Source organism: Ricinus communis, chromosome 8 (assembly GCF_019578655.1).
Source record: "Ricinus communis isolate WT05 ecotype wild-type chromosome 8, ASM1957865v1, whole genome shotgun sequence".
Classification (NCBI taxonomy): Eukaryota; Viridiplantae; Streptophyta; class Magnoliopsida; order Malpighiales; family Euphorbiaceae; genus Ricinus; species Ricinus communis.
In genome coordinates, this window is record NC_063263.1 from 11,083,872 (window position 1) to 11,102,228 (window position 18,357).

Genomic DNA, 18,357 nt, shown 5'->3' on the forward strand with positions numbered 1-18,357 from the left:
CAAATAAAAATCATATATATAAAAAATAATGACAAATGCATGTTAAAAGACATAAAATCTTTATATATATATATATATATACACACTATCAGATACTCATCAACAATGGTTAATAAGTTTTTAGAATTTTCCAACTAGTATAACTGAAATATAAATACTAAAGTAATATACAATTAAAAATAATATTTATTTTGAGATAGAGGAAGTATTTATTAATCGGTTGGCGGTGTATCCAAGGCATTCAAAGCCTAATCACCAGGAAGCAAGAAAGACAAATAAAGGATGTAATAAATATGTGAGGGGGCTACAAGAAGTACATAGACAGCGGCAGGTTCCTTCTTAAAGTTAAAAGTCAGTTATTGTTTCAGTAATGGTGCAAACCATCTTGTCTTTCCGGGCTTTTGTTGTTGAGAAGCTTGATTTATCTGTCTCTCACCGAGTAAGCAGCAGAATATACATGTGAACAAATTCAAGATAAGAGAAAGTGAGTTTTGTTATAAAAAGGGAACTCTCGTAATGATATACCACTAATCTCATGCAAAAAGATAGCAGATTACATAAGTGACACTTAATACAGAAACCAAAGAGGATGTGGCGAATTAAAATAGCTGAGGGAGGAAATAACCCTTATATTTATAGCACAAACAATTTTCAGGGAAGGCAAATTTGGGTATTTGATCCTAATGCTGGTACTCCTGAAGAACAAGCCGAGGTTGAAGAAGCTCGTCAAAACTTCTGGAAAAATCGATTTCAGGTCAAGCCTAACTCTGATCTCCTTTGGCAACTCCAGGTACAGTATGCAAACTAATTAATCATTCCCTTTTTCTCTATCATGTACATTAAATCTCGAAATCATGTCTCAGAACATGACTCATACTTTGTACTTTAAATATGATATGTCCAATCCAGCGTTCCAAAGTAAAAGAGAATAGATACGAACACATATACAATATGAATATGTCAATACGCTAAATAAAATATATAACTAATTAAACAATAATAAAATATAAAACTAAATATATTTTATATAAATGGAGTTTAATTAATTATCAATATAAAGTATAGAACGTATCTATGAATTTTAACTGTTCTAAATTCTTGGGATAGTTTGGAACGAAGCGGAAAATTTTGAAATTTTTATTATTTTTGCTTAATACATCATTTGCAATTAACTTGAAATTTATTAAAATATTTAAATTATATAAAAAATAAAATTATATGTTACATGTTTATATTCAATAACTACATAGTTAATATTAAATTACATACTCACTTCTAATACGGATGAATATTATCAAACTACAATATGCACTTCAAGTTTGTAATTTTTGATTCGTTATATTGGTGAAAATGTACTTAATAATTTTATTAGACTTTAATTGTTTAATTTAATAAGTATTTTTTTTATATTTCGATTATATAAATTTTGACCTAATTAAACAGTCAACAAGTATTTTCGGTCCCAAATTATTTTTTATACGATTTGGAGTCTTATACTCAGTCCTAATGCAAGTAGTTCTAAAAGCTTCTTTAATTACTTTCTTCTCTATTTTACATTTTTAAAGTCTTGATTATCACATTTTAATAATTATTAATGTTTATCCAAACAATTAATCTTCATTTATGGGCTAAGGAATAAATATGAGTTGGAAATCAGATTATGGGTTAAGATTTTAAGGGTTTACGGAATTTTATGTTATCTGTGAATACTAGTTTATACGGTTGATATAAAATTAGTAATTTGTTTATGTAATTTCTTAAAGTTAGTCTATAATATGATAGAATCCAGTTTAAGAATAATATAATTTTTTTTATTAATATGAACTTTTTTATTCTGTAATAATTATTTATATATAAGTTAATTTTACTAAAATTTTAATTTATATGCATGGATTTATAATTTTAAATATTACATCCAGGGGCAGGAGAGAAGAGACCAACATTTTTTTTGAAAGTCGAGAATGAATAAAATAAAGAAAAATTAAAATTCACATAATCTGAAAACTTAAAATTTACATTGGAAATTCTTAAAAAATTTGAGGAGCCAAAATAAGAAAAATCTTAATTTATAGGTGAATACTAAGAATATTAGAAATTGAGAGGGTCAAAATGAAAAGAAAATCTAAAATTTATATGTAAAAATTTAAAAATCTGAAAGTTTTGGGAGGGATCAAGGCCTCCCCAACTCTTCCTCCCTCCCTCCCCTTCTGGTTATTATTATCAATACCTGTTAATTTAATATTCATGTGTGTGTATATAGATATATATAATATCTATGATTTAGTTAATTTTACATATTTTGTTAATATCTAATGATTTTCCCTCACATTTAGGCTAATACAGTTTTTTTTCTTCTCTAACTTGTATTTTCTTGAAAACCAAACACAGTTTCTAAGGGAGAAAAATTTTAAGCAAAAAATTCCAAAAGTAAAGGTTGAAGATGGCGAGGAAATCACAAGTGAAATAGCTGCAGCCGCTTTGAGGAGAAGCGTCCACTTGTTTTCGGCCTTGCAGGCAAGCGATGGCCATTGGTGTGCAGAAAATGGAGGCCTGCTGTTCTTTTTGCCTCCCTTGGTGATCACTCTCGATCGACCTCATATTCCCGACTTATAATTATTACTATATGTGTCATTTATTTGACATTCTTTTCCAAAATGCAGGTTTTTGCTGTCTACATTACAGGACACCTTAATACTGTATTTTCTCCAGAGCATCGCAAAGAAATCCTCCGTTACATATACTGTCATCAGGTATTTGTTATATATATGCGTAAAAGAAATGTAAACTTCCATAAATTGGAGCTTTGGTTTGAACGTTTGGCTGCGAAATTAATTTCCTGTACCTTGTAGAATGAGGATGGTGGATGGGGAATACACATTGAAGGTCACAGCACTATGTTTTGCACAGTTCTTAATTATATATGTATGCGTATACTTGGTGAAGCACGTGATGGTGGAATAGAAAATGCTTGTGAAAGAGGGCGAAAATGGATACTCGATCATGGTGGTGCAACTGGTATATCTTCTTGGGGAAAGACATGGCTTTCGGTAAGATCAATTTGCTGTGAATCTTCTGTGCTAGATTCTTATTACGTTGCTTCAATTTAGTTGATTTGAGTTGTAAAAAATTTCAAAATTTCATCCACTGTAGATACTTGGTGTGTACGAGTGGGATGGGACCAATCCCATGCCCCCAGAGTTTTGGGCCTTTCCATCTTCTTTTCCCTTACACCCAGGTTCGTATATGTATCTATTTTCACTGTTTAATTAGGGAGAAAAATTGATCTTACTGTTCGATTAAAATGCACCTCAGGAATTTCATTCTAGTCTAGTACCGAATTCAGGTTTTTTCATGTTTACCTCTTGCCTGTTTTATTTTCTACACGAATATGATATCCAATTAATTATATACAATCTCTGCAGCAAAAATGTTTTGTTACTGTCGGATCACTTACATGCCAATGTCGTACTTGTACGGGAAGAGGTTTGTTGGTCCAATCACACCACTCATTCTACAAATAAGAGAAGAAATCTATAATGAACCTTACAACAAAATCAAGTGGAATAGTGTGCGTCATTTATGTGCAAAGGTATAAGTCAGTTTCATTTCCCTTTCAAGGACTAATTTACAATCATTTTCTGAAATTTGATTTAGAGTGTAAAACTATTAATTTTGCCATTACAGGAAGACAACTATTTTCCACATCCAACGATACAGAAACTGTTATGGGATGCTCTGTATACATTTAGCGAGCCTCTATTCTCTCGTTGGCCCTTCAACAAATTGAGAGAGAAGGTTCTCAAGATAACAATGGATCACATTCATTATGAAGATCACAACAGTCGGTACATCACTATTGGATGCGTTGAGAAGGTAACATGATTTTAAAACTAAGGAAAAAAAAATAGTGCATGCATATATATAGTGGTAATGTTTCTTCTGATCTGAGATTCATTTTTTAATTCAAACGAAAACAGCCGTTATGCATGCTTGCCTGTTGGATTGAAGATCCTCATGGGGAAGCGTTTAAGAAGCACCTTGCCAGAATTGCAGATTACATATGGGTTGGAGAAGATGGAATAAAGATGCAGGTCACTACACACTCCCATGAAGCTTACTATGACAAAAGAGATACATGTTTCTTTTTTTATTTTATTATTATTATTGAAATTAATTAAGTTCAAATTGATATATGAGGAGAAGCATAAATCTAAGCTTATTTGCAGAGTTTCGGAAGTCAAACATGGGACACAAGTCTAGCTCTTCAGGCCCTGATAGCTAGCGACCTCTCTCATGAAATAGGACCTACACTAAAACAAGGACACGTCTTCACGAAGAATTCTCAGGTTTCTGCATTTATATACTATGTTGTTTCTTCCTTTTTAATTACCATCCATAGTACGAGATGAATGAATATTTCTTCTATTTTGGGCTTTTCTTTCTGTTTTTCAAAGGCAACTGAGAACCCTTCGGGCGACTTCAGAAAAATGTTTCGTCATATCTCCAAAGGAGCTTGGACATTCTCTGATAAAGATCAAGGATGGCAAGTTTCTGATTGTACAGCAGAAAGCTTGAAGGTAATTAAGTTTTTTGACTACAGCTTAAAATCGCACAAACAATTGAGAATTAAACATCGCTTATAAATAATCATGGTTGTCAATTTCTCTTATGTTGCAGTGCTGCCTACTTTTCTCAATGATGCCTCCCGAAATTGTTGGTGAGAAAATGGAACCTGAAAAGGTCTATGATTCAGTCAATGTCATACTTTCTCTTCAGGTAAGAATTATTTGCCCTGAAATGCTGTCAATGGACTAGTCGTCTAGTAATTATATATGTTATATGACATCGAGGTATTAATTTTTTTACTATTTTAATTGATATTCACTACCTGTGATTTTCCATAAATTAACAGTCCGTGTAATTTCAATACTCATTAATTATTAACTGCAGAGCCAAAATGGTGGTTTCACAGCTTGGGAGCCAGCAAGAGCAGGATCATGGATGGAGGTAACTATTTCAAAATACTGAATCAAGAACTAGAAATCAATGCATTTTCTTTCTTTAAAAGTTGCAAGCAGTTCATTGGAAAGTTCAGATTTTATTGAGAGTCATTTCATCTTTTTAACTTAAAATTTGATCAACTCGGTTTTCAATATACTTATTTTATTAAAGTTCTCTAGTTCAAGTAACATATATTCATTAACATGCCAAAATTCTTTTGCTCTCAATTAGTGGCTCAACCCTGTAGAGTTCATGGAGGATCTTGTCGTTGAGCACGAGTAAGAATCTTACTCCAATCTCATTTTGTAGTAAGCAAATTACTGTTAAATGATTAGTGTAGCTAGCTGGATACTGTCCCAGCATACTAATAAAATAGCGATGCAGGTATGTGGAGTGCACTTCATCAGCAATCCAAGCACTAGTTCTTTTTAAAAAATTATATCCCCGACACAGGAACAAAGAGATTGAAAATTGTATCATAAATGCTGCGCAGTTCATTGAAAATATACAAGAACCTGATGGTTCATGGTACGATTAATTAAATGTTTCCTTGTTCCTAGCCAAAGTTCATTAGAAAAGTAAATTACATGTATAATAAAGGATTAATCAATTTTATTACCGCAGGTATGGAAATTGGGGGATATGCTTCTCTTATGGTACCTGGTTTGCACTGAAAGGATTAGCTGCTGCTGGAAGGACATATGAAAATTGTTCTGCTATTCGTAAAGGTGTTGATTTTCTACTAAAATCACAAAGAGATGATGGTGGATGGGCAGAGAGTTATCTTTCATGTCCAAAGAAGGTATACAATCAATGTCTTTGGTTTTACATAAATTAAAAAAAAATTTATAAAATAAAAGGGAGTTAATTATCTGTCACTAATTAAATTTATAATATACTACTTTACGAGATAAATAATCGAATTTTACTAGCTTAATTTACTAGTAACTCGCTTGATTTTTCTTTATTATATATGTAAAACCAAATAAAGTTTGGCCATATGGATTCAATATCAGGTGTATGTTCCTTTTGAGGGTAATCGATCAAATCTAGTTCAAACTGCTTGGGCAATGATGGGTTTGATTTATGGAGGACAGGTGAGTTTATAGTTCAGTCATGTAAGAGTCAATTTATAATATCATCTCCTAGTTCCATTTATGGTTATGTAATGTGACAAACTTCTTATAATTAGGCCAAAAGAGACCCTATGCCTCTTCATCGCGCTGCAAAGTTATTAATTAATTCTCAAACAGATCTTGGTGATTTTCCTCAACAGGTATTTCATTTCACTTTAAAGAAATAAGAAGAGGAAAACTAATGACAGATAGATTTACCAATTGTTGATTGCTTAATTACTTAATTGTGGCAGGAACTTACAGGAGCATTCATGAGGAATTGCATGCTGCACTATGCACTATTTAGGAATACTTTTCCCATTTGGGCTTTGGCAGAATATCGGCGACATGTCTTATTCCCTTCTGCTGGATTTGGTTTTGGATTCACCAATAATTTATGAGTGATGAACTCAGTCTATGTACTTAATTAATTTGTTTTAATTGACTACCAATAATCGGTATTTCTACAATAAAATTTAGAGAGTAAATAGATAATATAAAACTACTCTCTACCAAAATACTTAAATAACTAATAAGAATATAAAAGATAGTAAAATATGTATGTTTTAAACAAAGTCCGAAGTGTAAATTTTTTTAAATATTTATATTAAAAAAAATCTTAGAAAATGAGATAGCAAATTTAAAAGATAATTTTAAAATATACTCTTTCCATGTCACTTTGATAGTCCACTTTCAATTTATGAATGGATTAAGAAAATTAGTTATTTTTTTAAGTTAGTTTCATTAAATTTTGACATTCTTTTTTATAATATCTTGGTTAATATTTTCAATGCAAAGCAGAATAATCTAAATAATAGGTTTGCCAACTCATCTATTATCTTATTTTATTCTAATAAAAATTAAATATCTCTTCATCCGATTTATCTATTAATTATGGGTAGTGATACATATTGTTAGTTAATGAAGGAGATATTTTACGATAATTCATTAAACTAACAAATGAAAAAGGAAAGTGGATTATATTTTATACCAACCAAAAAGAAAAAATGGACTGTAAAAGTGGGATGCAGGGAGTATTCTATTTCCAATAAGCTGGTTTAATGGGTCAAATCTAAATTAGATAAAGTTGAATTAATAAAGAAAGTTAGATAAAGCTTGGCTCGTTAGTAGCTAGCTCATAAAATATGATTATTTTACTTATCATAAATTTAAAAATATTTATGTAAATTTATATATAGGATAAAATTATAAAATATAAATAAATATGACGAATTTAGTTTTAATTTGACATAATTTTATAATTAATAATCAAAAAAGAAGTTATCTGAATCTTAGTTCGGTTGAATTATCAAGTTTACATAAGGTGCAAATCTTAAGGTATTAAATTTCCCATAATATTATTCTCTTATTTTAAAAAAACCAACAATATTTAACTTTTTGTTGTTACGCATATATTGTTTTAAGATGTTAGTTGATGCTGCAAGTGATTCATGCTGATTCAGTTGAAGTCAAGGTATTCGAAATCAGCTCTTCAGATTGATTAAACTAGTAACAGGAGAAACAATCATTAACATCTAACGAAAATAATGCCTACAAAAGAAACCTTTATAAATTTATAATATGTTGAAGATATGAGTCTGAAAAATAAATCATCAGACCAAAAGGTAAAGACCACTGGTCAAGGTCTCAGATAAGTACAGCTAAAAGCTGTACTGACTGCTCATCACAAACTTAAATTCAGGCCAAGGGAGCAATATTTATTCTCTAAGGAAGAAATGTCACTTCTACCTCACCTAAATCAAGAAAGTAACATTGGGCATCAGATTAAGTGACCCTTATCTTTCTCATGTATATATTAGCAACAAAGTGTATCAATAATCTCAGGATACAAAAAATTGTAATCTTCATCGGACATTAATAAACATAAATTCAATCTTTTTCACATAATATCTGCCCTTGTGTGGCCAGGGAACTTCCCAGGCAGAAATGAGAAGAAAAGATTCTTTTTCTATAGAAACTCAACATAATTCATGAACTGTACTCTTCATCTGAACACTCTGAGCGAGTGATTTGAAGTAGTAAAACCACCATCTATCATTAGATTTTCCCCGCTAATGTATCTTGATTCTTCACTCGCCAAGAAGAGAACAGAATTAGCAACATCATCAGCTGTCAATTCTACCCCTTGTAAATTAGCATTCTTCCTGGCAAATGCTTTAAAACCTGCCATGGCATCCTCAGTTCTCTCATCCTCATGCAAGTGCGCCAAGGCCAAGTTTGTTGGAACTGCATATGGAGAAACACAGTTCACACGTATCCCATGTTTTCCTAGCTCAGCTGCAACATTTCTGGTCAGTCCCAAAACTGCATGCTTTGACCCGGTATATCCATGAGGGCCTAAGCCTCCAATGGTGCTTGCCACACTACAGAGAGAAATAATTGAACCCTTATTTAGTGGGATCATAATTCTCGCTGCGTGCTTCATTCCAATAAACGTGCCCTTCACATTTACATCAAATACCTTCTGAAAGTCGGATAATTCCGTATACCGGATGTCTGGACAAGGTGGACCTGACAAACCTGCATTATTGACCATAATATCCAGTGTTCCAAATTTATCAACAGTGAACTCAACTGCACGTTGAACCTCATCTTCTACTGTGACATCGCAGTGGAAATAGCAAATGTTTGGTTCACCACCAAGGGATTCGCAGACATTTTGCCCTAGGTTGTCCTCCAAATCAACTAAGCAGACTTTTGCACCATGTTTGTGAAATAGACGGACAATGCTTTCTCCTATTCCAGTCGATCCGCCTGTTACCAAAGCTACTTTCCCCAATAACCTGCACTATGAAAAAGCGCGAACATTAATATGTAGACTTATAAGACAAATTTGTAAGCTAGAAGTATGCAATTCCTTAAGAGATGTCTTCCTTAGCAGTAGCCACCTTTGGAGATGCTTTCTTTTTTCTGTTTCATTACGAAAAAGTCATCTTAAGTTGGTACATAAATTGTAAAACATACGAAAAATTCTGGATTAAACAAGCATCCACCACGGAACAATAAGCATCATACCGAACAGACCTAATTTTTCGGTGTGGTCCTTACTCAGCAAATGGAACTATGAAAGCGAAAAACATAAGATTCATACCACCACGGAGATCTATATTTCAAGTAGTTAGGGATTCAAAATAACCAATAGCTTAAAATTTAGCAGAGTTGTTGAACCATGAAAATCTCCTTCCTCAATGAATGAAAAAGCTGCCTGAAATCACTTGCTACTAAGACCAATAAGCATCCAATTATTTCACCAAGATTGACATTCTAGTTAAAGAATTTAACCTAATAGCGCCAAAATGAAGATCAAGTAAGATAAAAAAATTAAAAAAAGAAGATCAGGCTATAAATTAAACAAATCTTGACTATTTTCCAGCCAACAGACGCATTCCTTGGTTACAAGCAGAATCCAAACCAACTCAAGAAACCAGAATAAATAAACGAAGAAAGGCAATATTTAGCTATTAATTAGTGAACAAGATTAAACCTTTGGCAAGAGAGAGTTGAAGCAACGGAGCTGGTTGTGGCCATGACTCTCTCTGTGTAGCTTTCTGCTTCTCTCGAGATGAAGAAATTAAGTGTGGGAATCTCCTATTATATTTTATCATTCTTAGACAACAAATTGTCTATCATCACCTGGGCTATGGTGGTGATGGGGACATACGTTTTGTCTGCAAGGACTTGCCCATTTCGGTGTATTCATCCAACGTTTGCTCGTTATTAATTATCATTTATTAATTATTTATTATTAAGATGACAAATAGAATAGATTAATAATTTATATATATATATGAAAGAAATTGGATTATTTTAGGTCAGAATATTATGAAACCGACCCGTCAATCAATGAACTGGCCCTATTAGACTCTTTTCTTTTGAATTATTGCACTCATTATTAATGCATGATTAAATCATTCTGTTGACATCACATCAAATTAAATTAACAATTGAATAAAATATTACTTTCTTCTTCCTTTTCTTTTTGTTTGCTTTTCCTGCAAATCCATTACACTTCAAGGGACCCCGGGTCTGGTTTAGAAATGGCTTCTAGTAGATTTTGTGAAGTTTTGAAGATTCAGCATGGGATTGATTAAGAGAGAAAGAGACCTTGAATAAAGAGGTTTTCAAGGGTTAAGAAGAAAGGAAGGAATGTTGAAGGTGAAGCAAAGCCATAACTATTGCTTGGTTTTTAAGTATGTTTATTAGTTATTTCAAATTTTAAAATGGAGTGTTTATGAAAATACGAGAATGTGTACACAATGGCTTAATTGGACGTTCTAAATTAACTCGTACATATATATATATATATAATAAAAAATAATTATTTTAGATTTTTATTTTTCTGTTGTTGGCAAGGATGAGAATCAAATTTGGCGCCAGAAAAAATAAAACAATATGTCATATGTCAAATATAGTTTTACGAAAGGTGCAAACTTTTGTGGGCTTTGCGTATATGATTTTATTGATATGTGCAATGTTGCCCATCAAAATTTTCTAGAGGAAATTATATGCCTATCTATCTTTTCACATTTTTTACTTTTGTACGCTACCTATCGGAATTTTATTTTTGTGCTGATCTAATTCTTCTTTTATACGCTTTCTTAACTTTACATTTCTTATTTTGACTCTTAGCCCTTGTTTTGACGTATTCATCCCTTTAAAATTTATACTCTTTCTCTTTATCATTTTTTTTTTTCATTTTCTATACGCTAATAACGAGCCGAGCTTGAGTTCAGCTCCTTTAAATGTAGTATCGAGCTAATTACTAGTCGAACTCGAACTGATCTCAAGCATATAAAAATTATAACAAGCCAAGCTCAAACTTTAAAATATAAAATATTATTGAGCTCGAGCTAAATTTTTGCGAGCCAAGCCTGAACATTTAAAGGCTCGGCTCATTTTAGCAAAAATATTTAGACTCACGTGATAGTTAAAACATACTTAAATTTCAATTACTAAGTAATTTTGATCTAAGAATATATTAATTTTGAATTATTTTGATTACCACTATATCTATTGTTTTTAACAATATGATTATAACCATTTAAGGGTCTAATATTTTAGCTCTATCAAAAAAAAAAAAAAAAAAAAAAAACCTTTTTAACAACATTAGTTTTTAGTGTTAATTAAGTGATGTTTGTCTTATATGTGGTTGGTTATCTTGTTAAATTCTAAAAAAATTGGTGCTTTAGCTGCAATAAGGTCATTGAATTCACACTTGAATGATCCTAAAAGAATTATGATATATGTTGGGACACTCCTATTTCTTTTAATTGCATTTTCTGTCTCTTGTATTTACTTGAAAGCTAGTTGAAATTATTCGTTAGAAGTTTAGGAAAAAATTCCAGTTTTTTTATTCATAGATTATGTTAATTCATACATTAGGACTAATACAATTTTGAATTTTAAAGCAGCAAAATACAAATCTTAATTAGATTTTTACGGAAGTTGTAGTTTTTCTTAATTTTTCTTGAAGAATTCTTTGTAAGTTTTACAGATGTACGGTTCTTTTTTATGGAAAGAATAATGTATAATTATAGTTTTTAAATAACAAGTTGATGAATAATAAAAAAATTGTGATCATATTGTTTTCCTATACAAAATCCTAAGAAGATGAATGTATTGATAGTGAGTCTAAATCATATAGTATGCTTAAGAAAGTGGAAAGACCAAAGAGAATCTGGAAAAGAAACTTAATGTAATTGTTATGTGATTTTTCTATTAACATATTATACATGATGGAAAAATAGTTTTTTTTTTGTCCATCAAAAGGATTTTGCGATATAAACATGTTTGAATATAAATCGAGTATACTCAAAATATATTACGACAATATTATTTGTATATTCGAAATAAATCGAGTAAATAATTTCTTTTTTCAATTTTTCTTATGCACTTCTTTTAGCTATTTATTATTGCAATTTTCTCTATTGTTTAATGTATAAATGAATTGCATTTATTTATAAGAAAATTATTTTGTAATTAACAACTTGGTATTCGCATTTAATTATACTGAGAATTAATAATAGTTCTTAGATTTGATTTCATGACTTGCTTTCATGAATTGAAATTTATGTAACTGAATAATTTTTATAATTAGTTAAAAATTATTATGAGTGGCTAAAATTATTCATTAACATCCATAGTATTTGTGCAACAAATATACAGGTCCTAATAATCTAGAAATAGTAATAGATACTCATTATATACTCAGAGTATATTATATATTGTTAAATTTATAAATTTATCTGATTATAAGTTAAATATACTCGTAGTATACTTTAATGATACTTTTTAAAACTTCTTACTATTCTCTGAAAATTGGTGATTTAGTTGTTCATGCAAGTGGTTTTTTTTTTCCTAGTTGATTGTTGCCATGGATGGTGGAGGCATCTAACAACAATAAAAAATTCACACATTTCTTTTCAAGACAAATGTCGATTTAAACTCTAAAAATTACAGCAAATCTAACAATGATCTCATCAGAAATTCATTAATAACAACATCAAACAAAAAAACCAAAAATCAAAAACTTTTTGAAGATAAATTCATCAATTTTTCAATTTTATAAGAGTTAATTCCAATTTCAAACATATATTTAGATGATTTTATATTAGTTTAAATTTCATTATATTAAAATGCTTGAAAAACTACTACATTATCTGATTTTCTAAGTATTTTAAAGTTATAGAATATGAATATTGGATTTTAAAACTCAAATCTACAAAAAACTAAATATTTAGATCTATTTTACAGAAGAACCAACAAATAGTATATACCGAGTATACATAAGCATATCATAGGTATGGATTCTTAAAATTTAGTAAATTTTGTGTTTATATTGTGTGATGATATATAACTTATAAAATCAATAATACATCATATAGAAAATTTTATATTACAAAAAGGATAAAAAAAATTTAAGGTATACAGTGAAAAGTATATAATAAGTATATAATGAGTTATTTCAGGTATATGATACTATGATTCTCGTTATTTATTCTCCATTCAGATTTTTAAAATTATTTTCTTATTATATATATAATATCTATTTTTCTTCACCATAATAAATTTTGAAAAAAAAAAAAGAAATAAGTAAACTTTGATGCAAAGGACATTTAATAGCAATAACTTTTATATTCAATTTTATGACTTGGTTTCATGAATTAAACTTGTGTAACTAAATAGTTTTATAATTAGTTTATAACTTTATGAGTGGTTAAAATTATTTATTAGAATTTGTAGTACTTGTGCAGCAAATACATAGGTCTTAATGAACTAAAAAAATGGTTAGATACTCAGTATATACTGATGATATAATCGACATATACTATATATTGTTAAGTTTATAATCCATTTGAATTTAAGTTGAATATAATCGTAATATATTTTGATAATACTATTTGTATACTTAAAATAAACTTGATATTGAATCTCCATTCTTATTCGCTCCATTTTGATCTTGATTTGATTTAAAAATATTTCTATGAAGTTTGAAAGTTGTTATACTTTGGCATGGGAATGGTCGTAACATCAAAGTTTACATATCTCATGTTTTCTTTTCAAGGTATATTGTGATGAAGGATAATAATATGTATTGTTTCCATATCGATACATAAAAGAATATAAAAGATGATTTTATAATCTGAACAGAGAAAATTCATCAAGAAATAGAGTATTATATACCTGAAATAAACTCGTTATATATATTAATATATACTATCTACTGTATACACTAAAATTATTTATATTTATATATTCTTTTAGAAAATAATTCTTTTCTATATAATATATAATTGATAAATTTCTTTTATATATTTATATTCATATACTAGTTAATATAAACAAATTTTACATGAGATATATAAAATACACATAATATGAACATAATTTTACTAAATTTTAAAATATATACTTATGCTATATTTATATATACTCGATATATATTGTTTTATGGTTTCTTGCAAAATATATCTAATTTGTTAGTTTTTCTATAAATCTGAGTTTTAAAATCTAATATTCATCTTCTACAACTTTTAACATCTTAAGAAATCATATAATGAAGTTGTTTTTAAGAATTTTAGACTAAGTAGGTATCATTTTCTCTTAAACATATTTTAAGTTGTAGATTTTATTTGTTTGAGTTCGTTATAAGTATTTATATACATTTAGAAACTTTATTGCCTCAATCTAAATGCGTAAGTGTTAGTCTTTTTGTTATCAAAAGAATTTTTAGATATAAGCGTGTTTGAGTATAAGTTAAATATGTTTATAATTTACTACAATAATACCTTTTATGTATTCAAAATATACTTATAATATACTTAATAATACTATAGTATACTATATACTGTTAATAATGAGGTTTAGAAAATTATTATCTTTCGGTATAAAAATACATATTATATCAAAATTTTACATACCTCATGTTTTCTTTTCAATATCAATTGTGATGAAAAAAATAGATATTATATCCAATAATAAAATACGATTTAAAATTTAAACAAATAAAATTTAGTAAGCATCATAGAATTATATGCTTGAAATAAACTCATTATATATTTAATATATACTCTTTACTGTATACTTTTAAGACTTTATATATTCTTAGAAAATAATTTTTTTATATAATGTATAATTAATGTATTATACAAAACTTTTATAAGATATGAATTAGATACATAAAATATAAATATAAATTTACTAAATTCTAAAAATAAATATTTATAATAATCAATAAATACTCGATATATACTATTTTCTGAATTGTTTTACAAAATATGTCTAATTATTTAGTATAATTATATATATATGTATGTATAAGCACTGAAGGGTGGGGAAGATTTTTTGAACCTGCTAATCTTTTATTATCCTAATTATATATATAATTAATTTAACTTTCTAATTATATTTCTAATATAATTAATTAGAAATATATTTGTTTATGTTTCTATGAAATTTTTAATTTTTTATTCTTGTGCATATTTGTATATAGCTTCTTGTATTAATAAAGGCTCCAAGAGTGGCTTCTATGATTAGTTGAAGTCAAAATATTTAAATTATTTTGTTTAGTTTAAAAAAAGAAATAAAAGGAAGTGTATTGATAACTTTGAGATAATACAGAAATAACTAGCCGTTTTTATAAACATCCACCTAAGAAATTAATAAAAGACTATTTAATTAGTATTTTGGTGAGCCTTTTTACTCTCTTTTATTAAGTTTGAGAACTTGACTGACCAAAACAAATGTAGACAATAGAAAAAGCAAATGTCGAAAATTCCCGGGCAAAAGAAAATATGATTGCTTTTAGTTGGTTCATATTTTAAAAAGAAAATCTAAAAGATCTATTCATAGAGTCTTTTTACTTATAAAAACTATCTCAGTATTTTAGAAAATTTTTTAAATAAAAATAAAATATAGAAATTTGTATTTATTTGTACTATTTTTTTAAAATAAAAATATATTTTTTTTGATATTTTCAAAATTACATTTTAGAATTTTTTTTTTATATTTTCAAAATTTTAACTAAACTTTGAAGTTTAATATATTTGTTTATGCTTTGCTCTATATAAAAAGTTATTTATTTTTAAATGAAAAAAAATATTTTTCATTTTGTTTATCTTTATATCTACTCTTTATATTTAAAATATTATCTAAATAAAAAATAAAACTTTTTATAGAAATTTTCTATGAATTTATTTTCTTAAGTTAAAAAATGAAAATAAAAAAAAAATTCTCAACAAATAAACATGATGTATATAGCCATAGGAAATTAATTATAATCAATAATGAGGGTAGAAGAAAGTTTGGTAATTAGATTCTTAGTTTGGCGAATATTAAACAAGTCTATATGGATCTATTTATTCTTATGTGAATTTCAACCCTGAATCTTAATTTCCTAACTTTAGAAATAGCCGTAGACAATTGACCGTTGCATTAAATTAATTAGGCAAACTAATTAATACTTAAGGTAGAATAGAGTTCTGGTAATAATTAGATCCGGCAGAATATATATTCTACCAAACTAAGAATCTAATTACTACCAAACTTTATTAATGTATTAAATAACTCTATAATATATATATATATATATATATATATATATATATATATATATATATATAGACATAATGTAATTCTATATGATCCAAATAAAAAGCTTGTTATATTTTTTTGATTTATGAGAAGCCTAATAGATTGTGGATTGTATAACATGGTTAGTAACCTCCGGCGAAAAACTCACCCTTTAAATCACTTAAAAACATTTTTGTTCTCGTATCTTTCTTTTTTTCTTTTCTCTAGCTAAAATTCGTAGCTTATCTGCTCATGTTTAGTGCTCAGGAAATTCTTACTTATATTTAGTTTATACACCGTAACTAGTAGAAGAGTGACATATATGTAAGAGTGTTTTACATTTTGGTATTGGATGATTGACACATACTTCATCATTTAAAACTAATGAATATGTGTCAATTATATATGACTTTGCGTGTAGGTGAGGACATATATTAAGCTTATGCAAAAAAATTTCTGCATCAAGTTAATGTTTGGAATTGCTAAATTATTTTCATTCTTATTCATGGAATTCAGACTTTCCTGAAACTGATAAAAGCATATTCTTCATAAAAAATGTCATTGTAGTATATAATGGAGTAGTACATGAATTCTTTCATTCCATATTAATTCTCATTTTTTAGATTTTATTTGAATTAAAAATTTAGTTGATATGCTTAATTATATGAAAAAATAGCTAAATGAGACTAAAATTTTCTTTTATAGATATTTTTAAAATTTATTATATATATCCACGCATAAAGGTAAATAAGAAAAAAATTAATATTGCATTGGATATCTAGAAACCACATAAAATTAAAAAAAAAATTATTTGAAAAAGAGTCAATTATATGGAATAGAGGGTCTACTAATTAAATTAATAATTAAAAAGAAAAATGAATTATAATTTGAGATAAATTTAAAAGAAAAAAGGACTATACTTTTGGAACAAATAAAATATTAAAATGTGAGAAACTATAGAAATACTTGGACCAAACTTTATGCTCCTGAATTATATAAATACTAGTTATTTTTTCCAATTCCTTTGTACGTAAATTTTACTAATTTGACTTATTATTATCATATATATTCGTTTTCTATTATTAGTAGTCTAATTTAATAAATTTATAATCCAATTATGACGTTATTTAAGAGTCTTCTGAATTATATTCCTTTTCATTTATATAATAAAGGATATAGTGATTATTAATATTAAATCTATTATTATTTATTTAATAATTAATTAATTTTAAAGAATAGTTGTTGACAAATTGTAAAATAAAAAGCAAAAAGAATTTATAACCGTTTGGTAATTCTTAAAATGATTATTTCAACCACAATAGTTTTATAAATATATTGCATCAATAGCTCTCTCAAAGAATTTACATTATATATTTCAATTGAATATTAGCATTAAAGTTTTAAATTGTAATTCAATTAAAATTAGTATTAGATCAAATATTAAATTAAAATAGACTATTAAGATGATGCTTATTAAATTATAGTTAATGAAGAGTCATGTAATTTTTTAATTTAGATATCCTTAGTAATAGATTAATTCATCAAAATTTAAGAAAATTTATAGAAAAATTGTAAAGGAGAAAGAGAAAAGCAAAAAACTAGTTAAAAATCATAAAATATATAGTATAATTTTAAGACATTAAATAAAAATAATATAGATATTTAAATTAAGTTTGCTAATTATTAGTTTTATTAATTTAAATATAATTAATAAATATCTATTAACTAAAATAATTTTAATTAATTAATATTTATTAATATTATTTTAATTAATTAATTAATATTATTTAAAATTTGTATACATATCAAGTAAGTATTAGCATAAATAATTATAAATAAAGTAATTTAATTCTATTAATAATAATAATAATAATAGTAACACTATTTGATTTGATTTGACAAAAAATAGAATGAACATATCATTTCAACTTGAATAGAAATAAAAATTTAGAATGAATATGAATATGTGGCTATGTATATATTATATAAAAGTTTTTATAAGTATTGAGAAGAAAATAAAGAAAATAATTTATTTATCTTATATCGTCAAATAAGAAGTTATATATAATTAATAATGTAACTTATTTTTTTATTGTTTTTGAAATATTTAGTAATAAAATCAATTTAAATAGATGAAAAAATAATTATT

The 18,357-nt window shown here is 27.3% G+C and overlaps 2 protein-coding genes across 2 annotated transcripts; one reads left to right on the top strand and one right to left on the bottom strand.

Annotated features, from left to right (window-relative positions):
- The first annotated feature begins 519 nt into the window (after window positions 1–519).
- On the top strand, window positions 520–6,586 carry LOC8280320 (lupeol synthase). Its single transcript, NM_001323755.1, is given in 19 exon segments — window positions 520–538; window positions 582–790; window positions 2,389–2,574; window positions 2,661–2,750; window positions 2,850–3,047; window positions 3,151–3,235; window positions 3,423–3,589; window positions 3,685–3,873; window positions 3,978–4,091; window positions 4,227–4,346; window positions 4,455–4,577; window positions 4,678–4,776; window positions 4,951–5,007; window positions 5,233–5,279; window positions 5,386–5,529; window positions 5,626–5,803; window positions 6,018–6,098; window positions 6,194–6,277; window positions 6,371–6,586. Coding segments are annotated over 18 exon segments (2,310 nt in total). The 5' UTR covers window positions 520–538; window positions 582–589; the 3' UTR covers window positions 6,518–6,586.
- Window positions 6,587–7,889: 1,303 nt separating this feature from the next.
- LOC8280319 (xanthoxin dehydrogenase) lies at window positions 7,890–9,830 on the bottom strand. The gene is made up of 2 exons (XM_002527290.4): window positions 9,622–9,830; window positions 7,890–8,920 (listed from the first exon to the last, which is right to left on the bottom strand). Exons 1-2 carry the CDS (start codon window positions 9,663–9,665, stop codon window positions 8,122–8,124), a joined length of 843 nt encoding a protein of 280 aa, XP_002527336.2. The 5' UTR covers window positions 9,666–9,830; the 3' UTR covers window positions 7,890–8,121.
- Between the last annotated feature and the right edge of the window lie 8,527 nt (window positions 9,831–18,357).

What these genes read in the sequence shown, in the direction of transcription:
- LOC8280319 (XM_002527290.4), bottom strand. Translation starts at nt 9,665, where the DNA reads ATGGCCACAACCAGCTCCGTTGCTTCAACTCTCTCTTGCCAAAG. An exon ending in TCAACTCTCTCTTGCCAAAG is followed by an intron (nt 8,921 to 9,621) that starts GTTTAATCTTGT and finishes TTCATAGTGCAG; the next exon opens with GTTATTGGGGAAAGTAGCTT.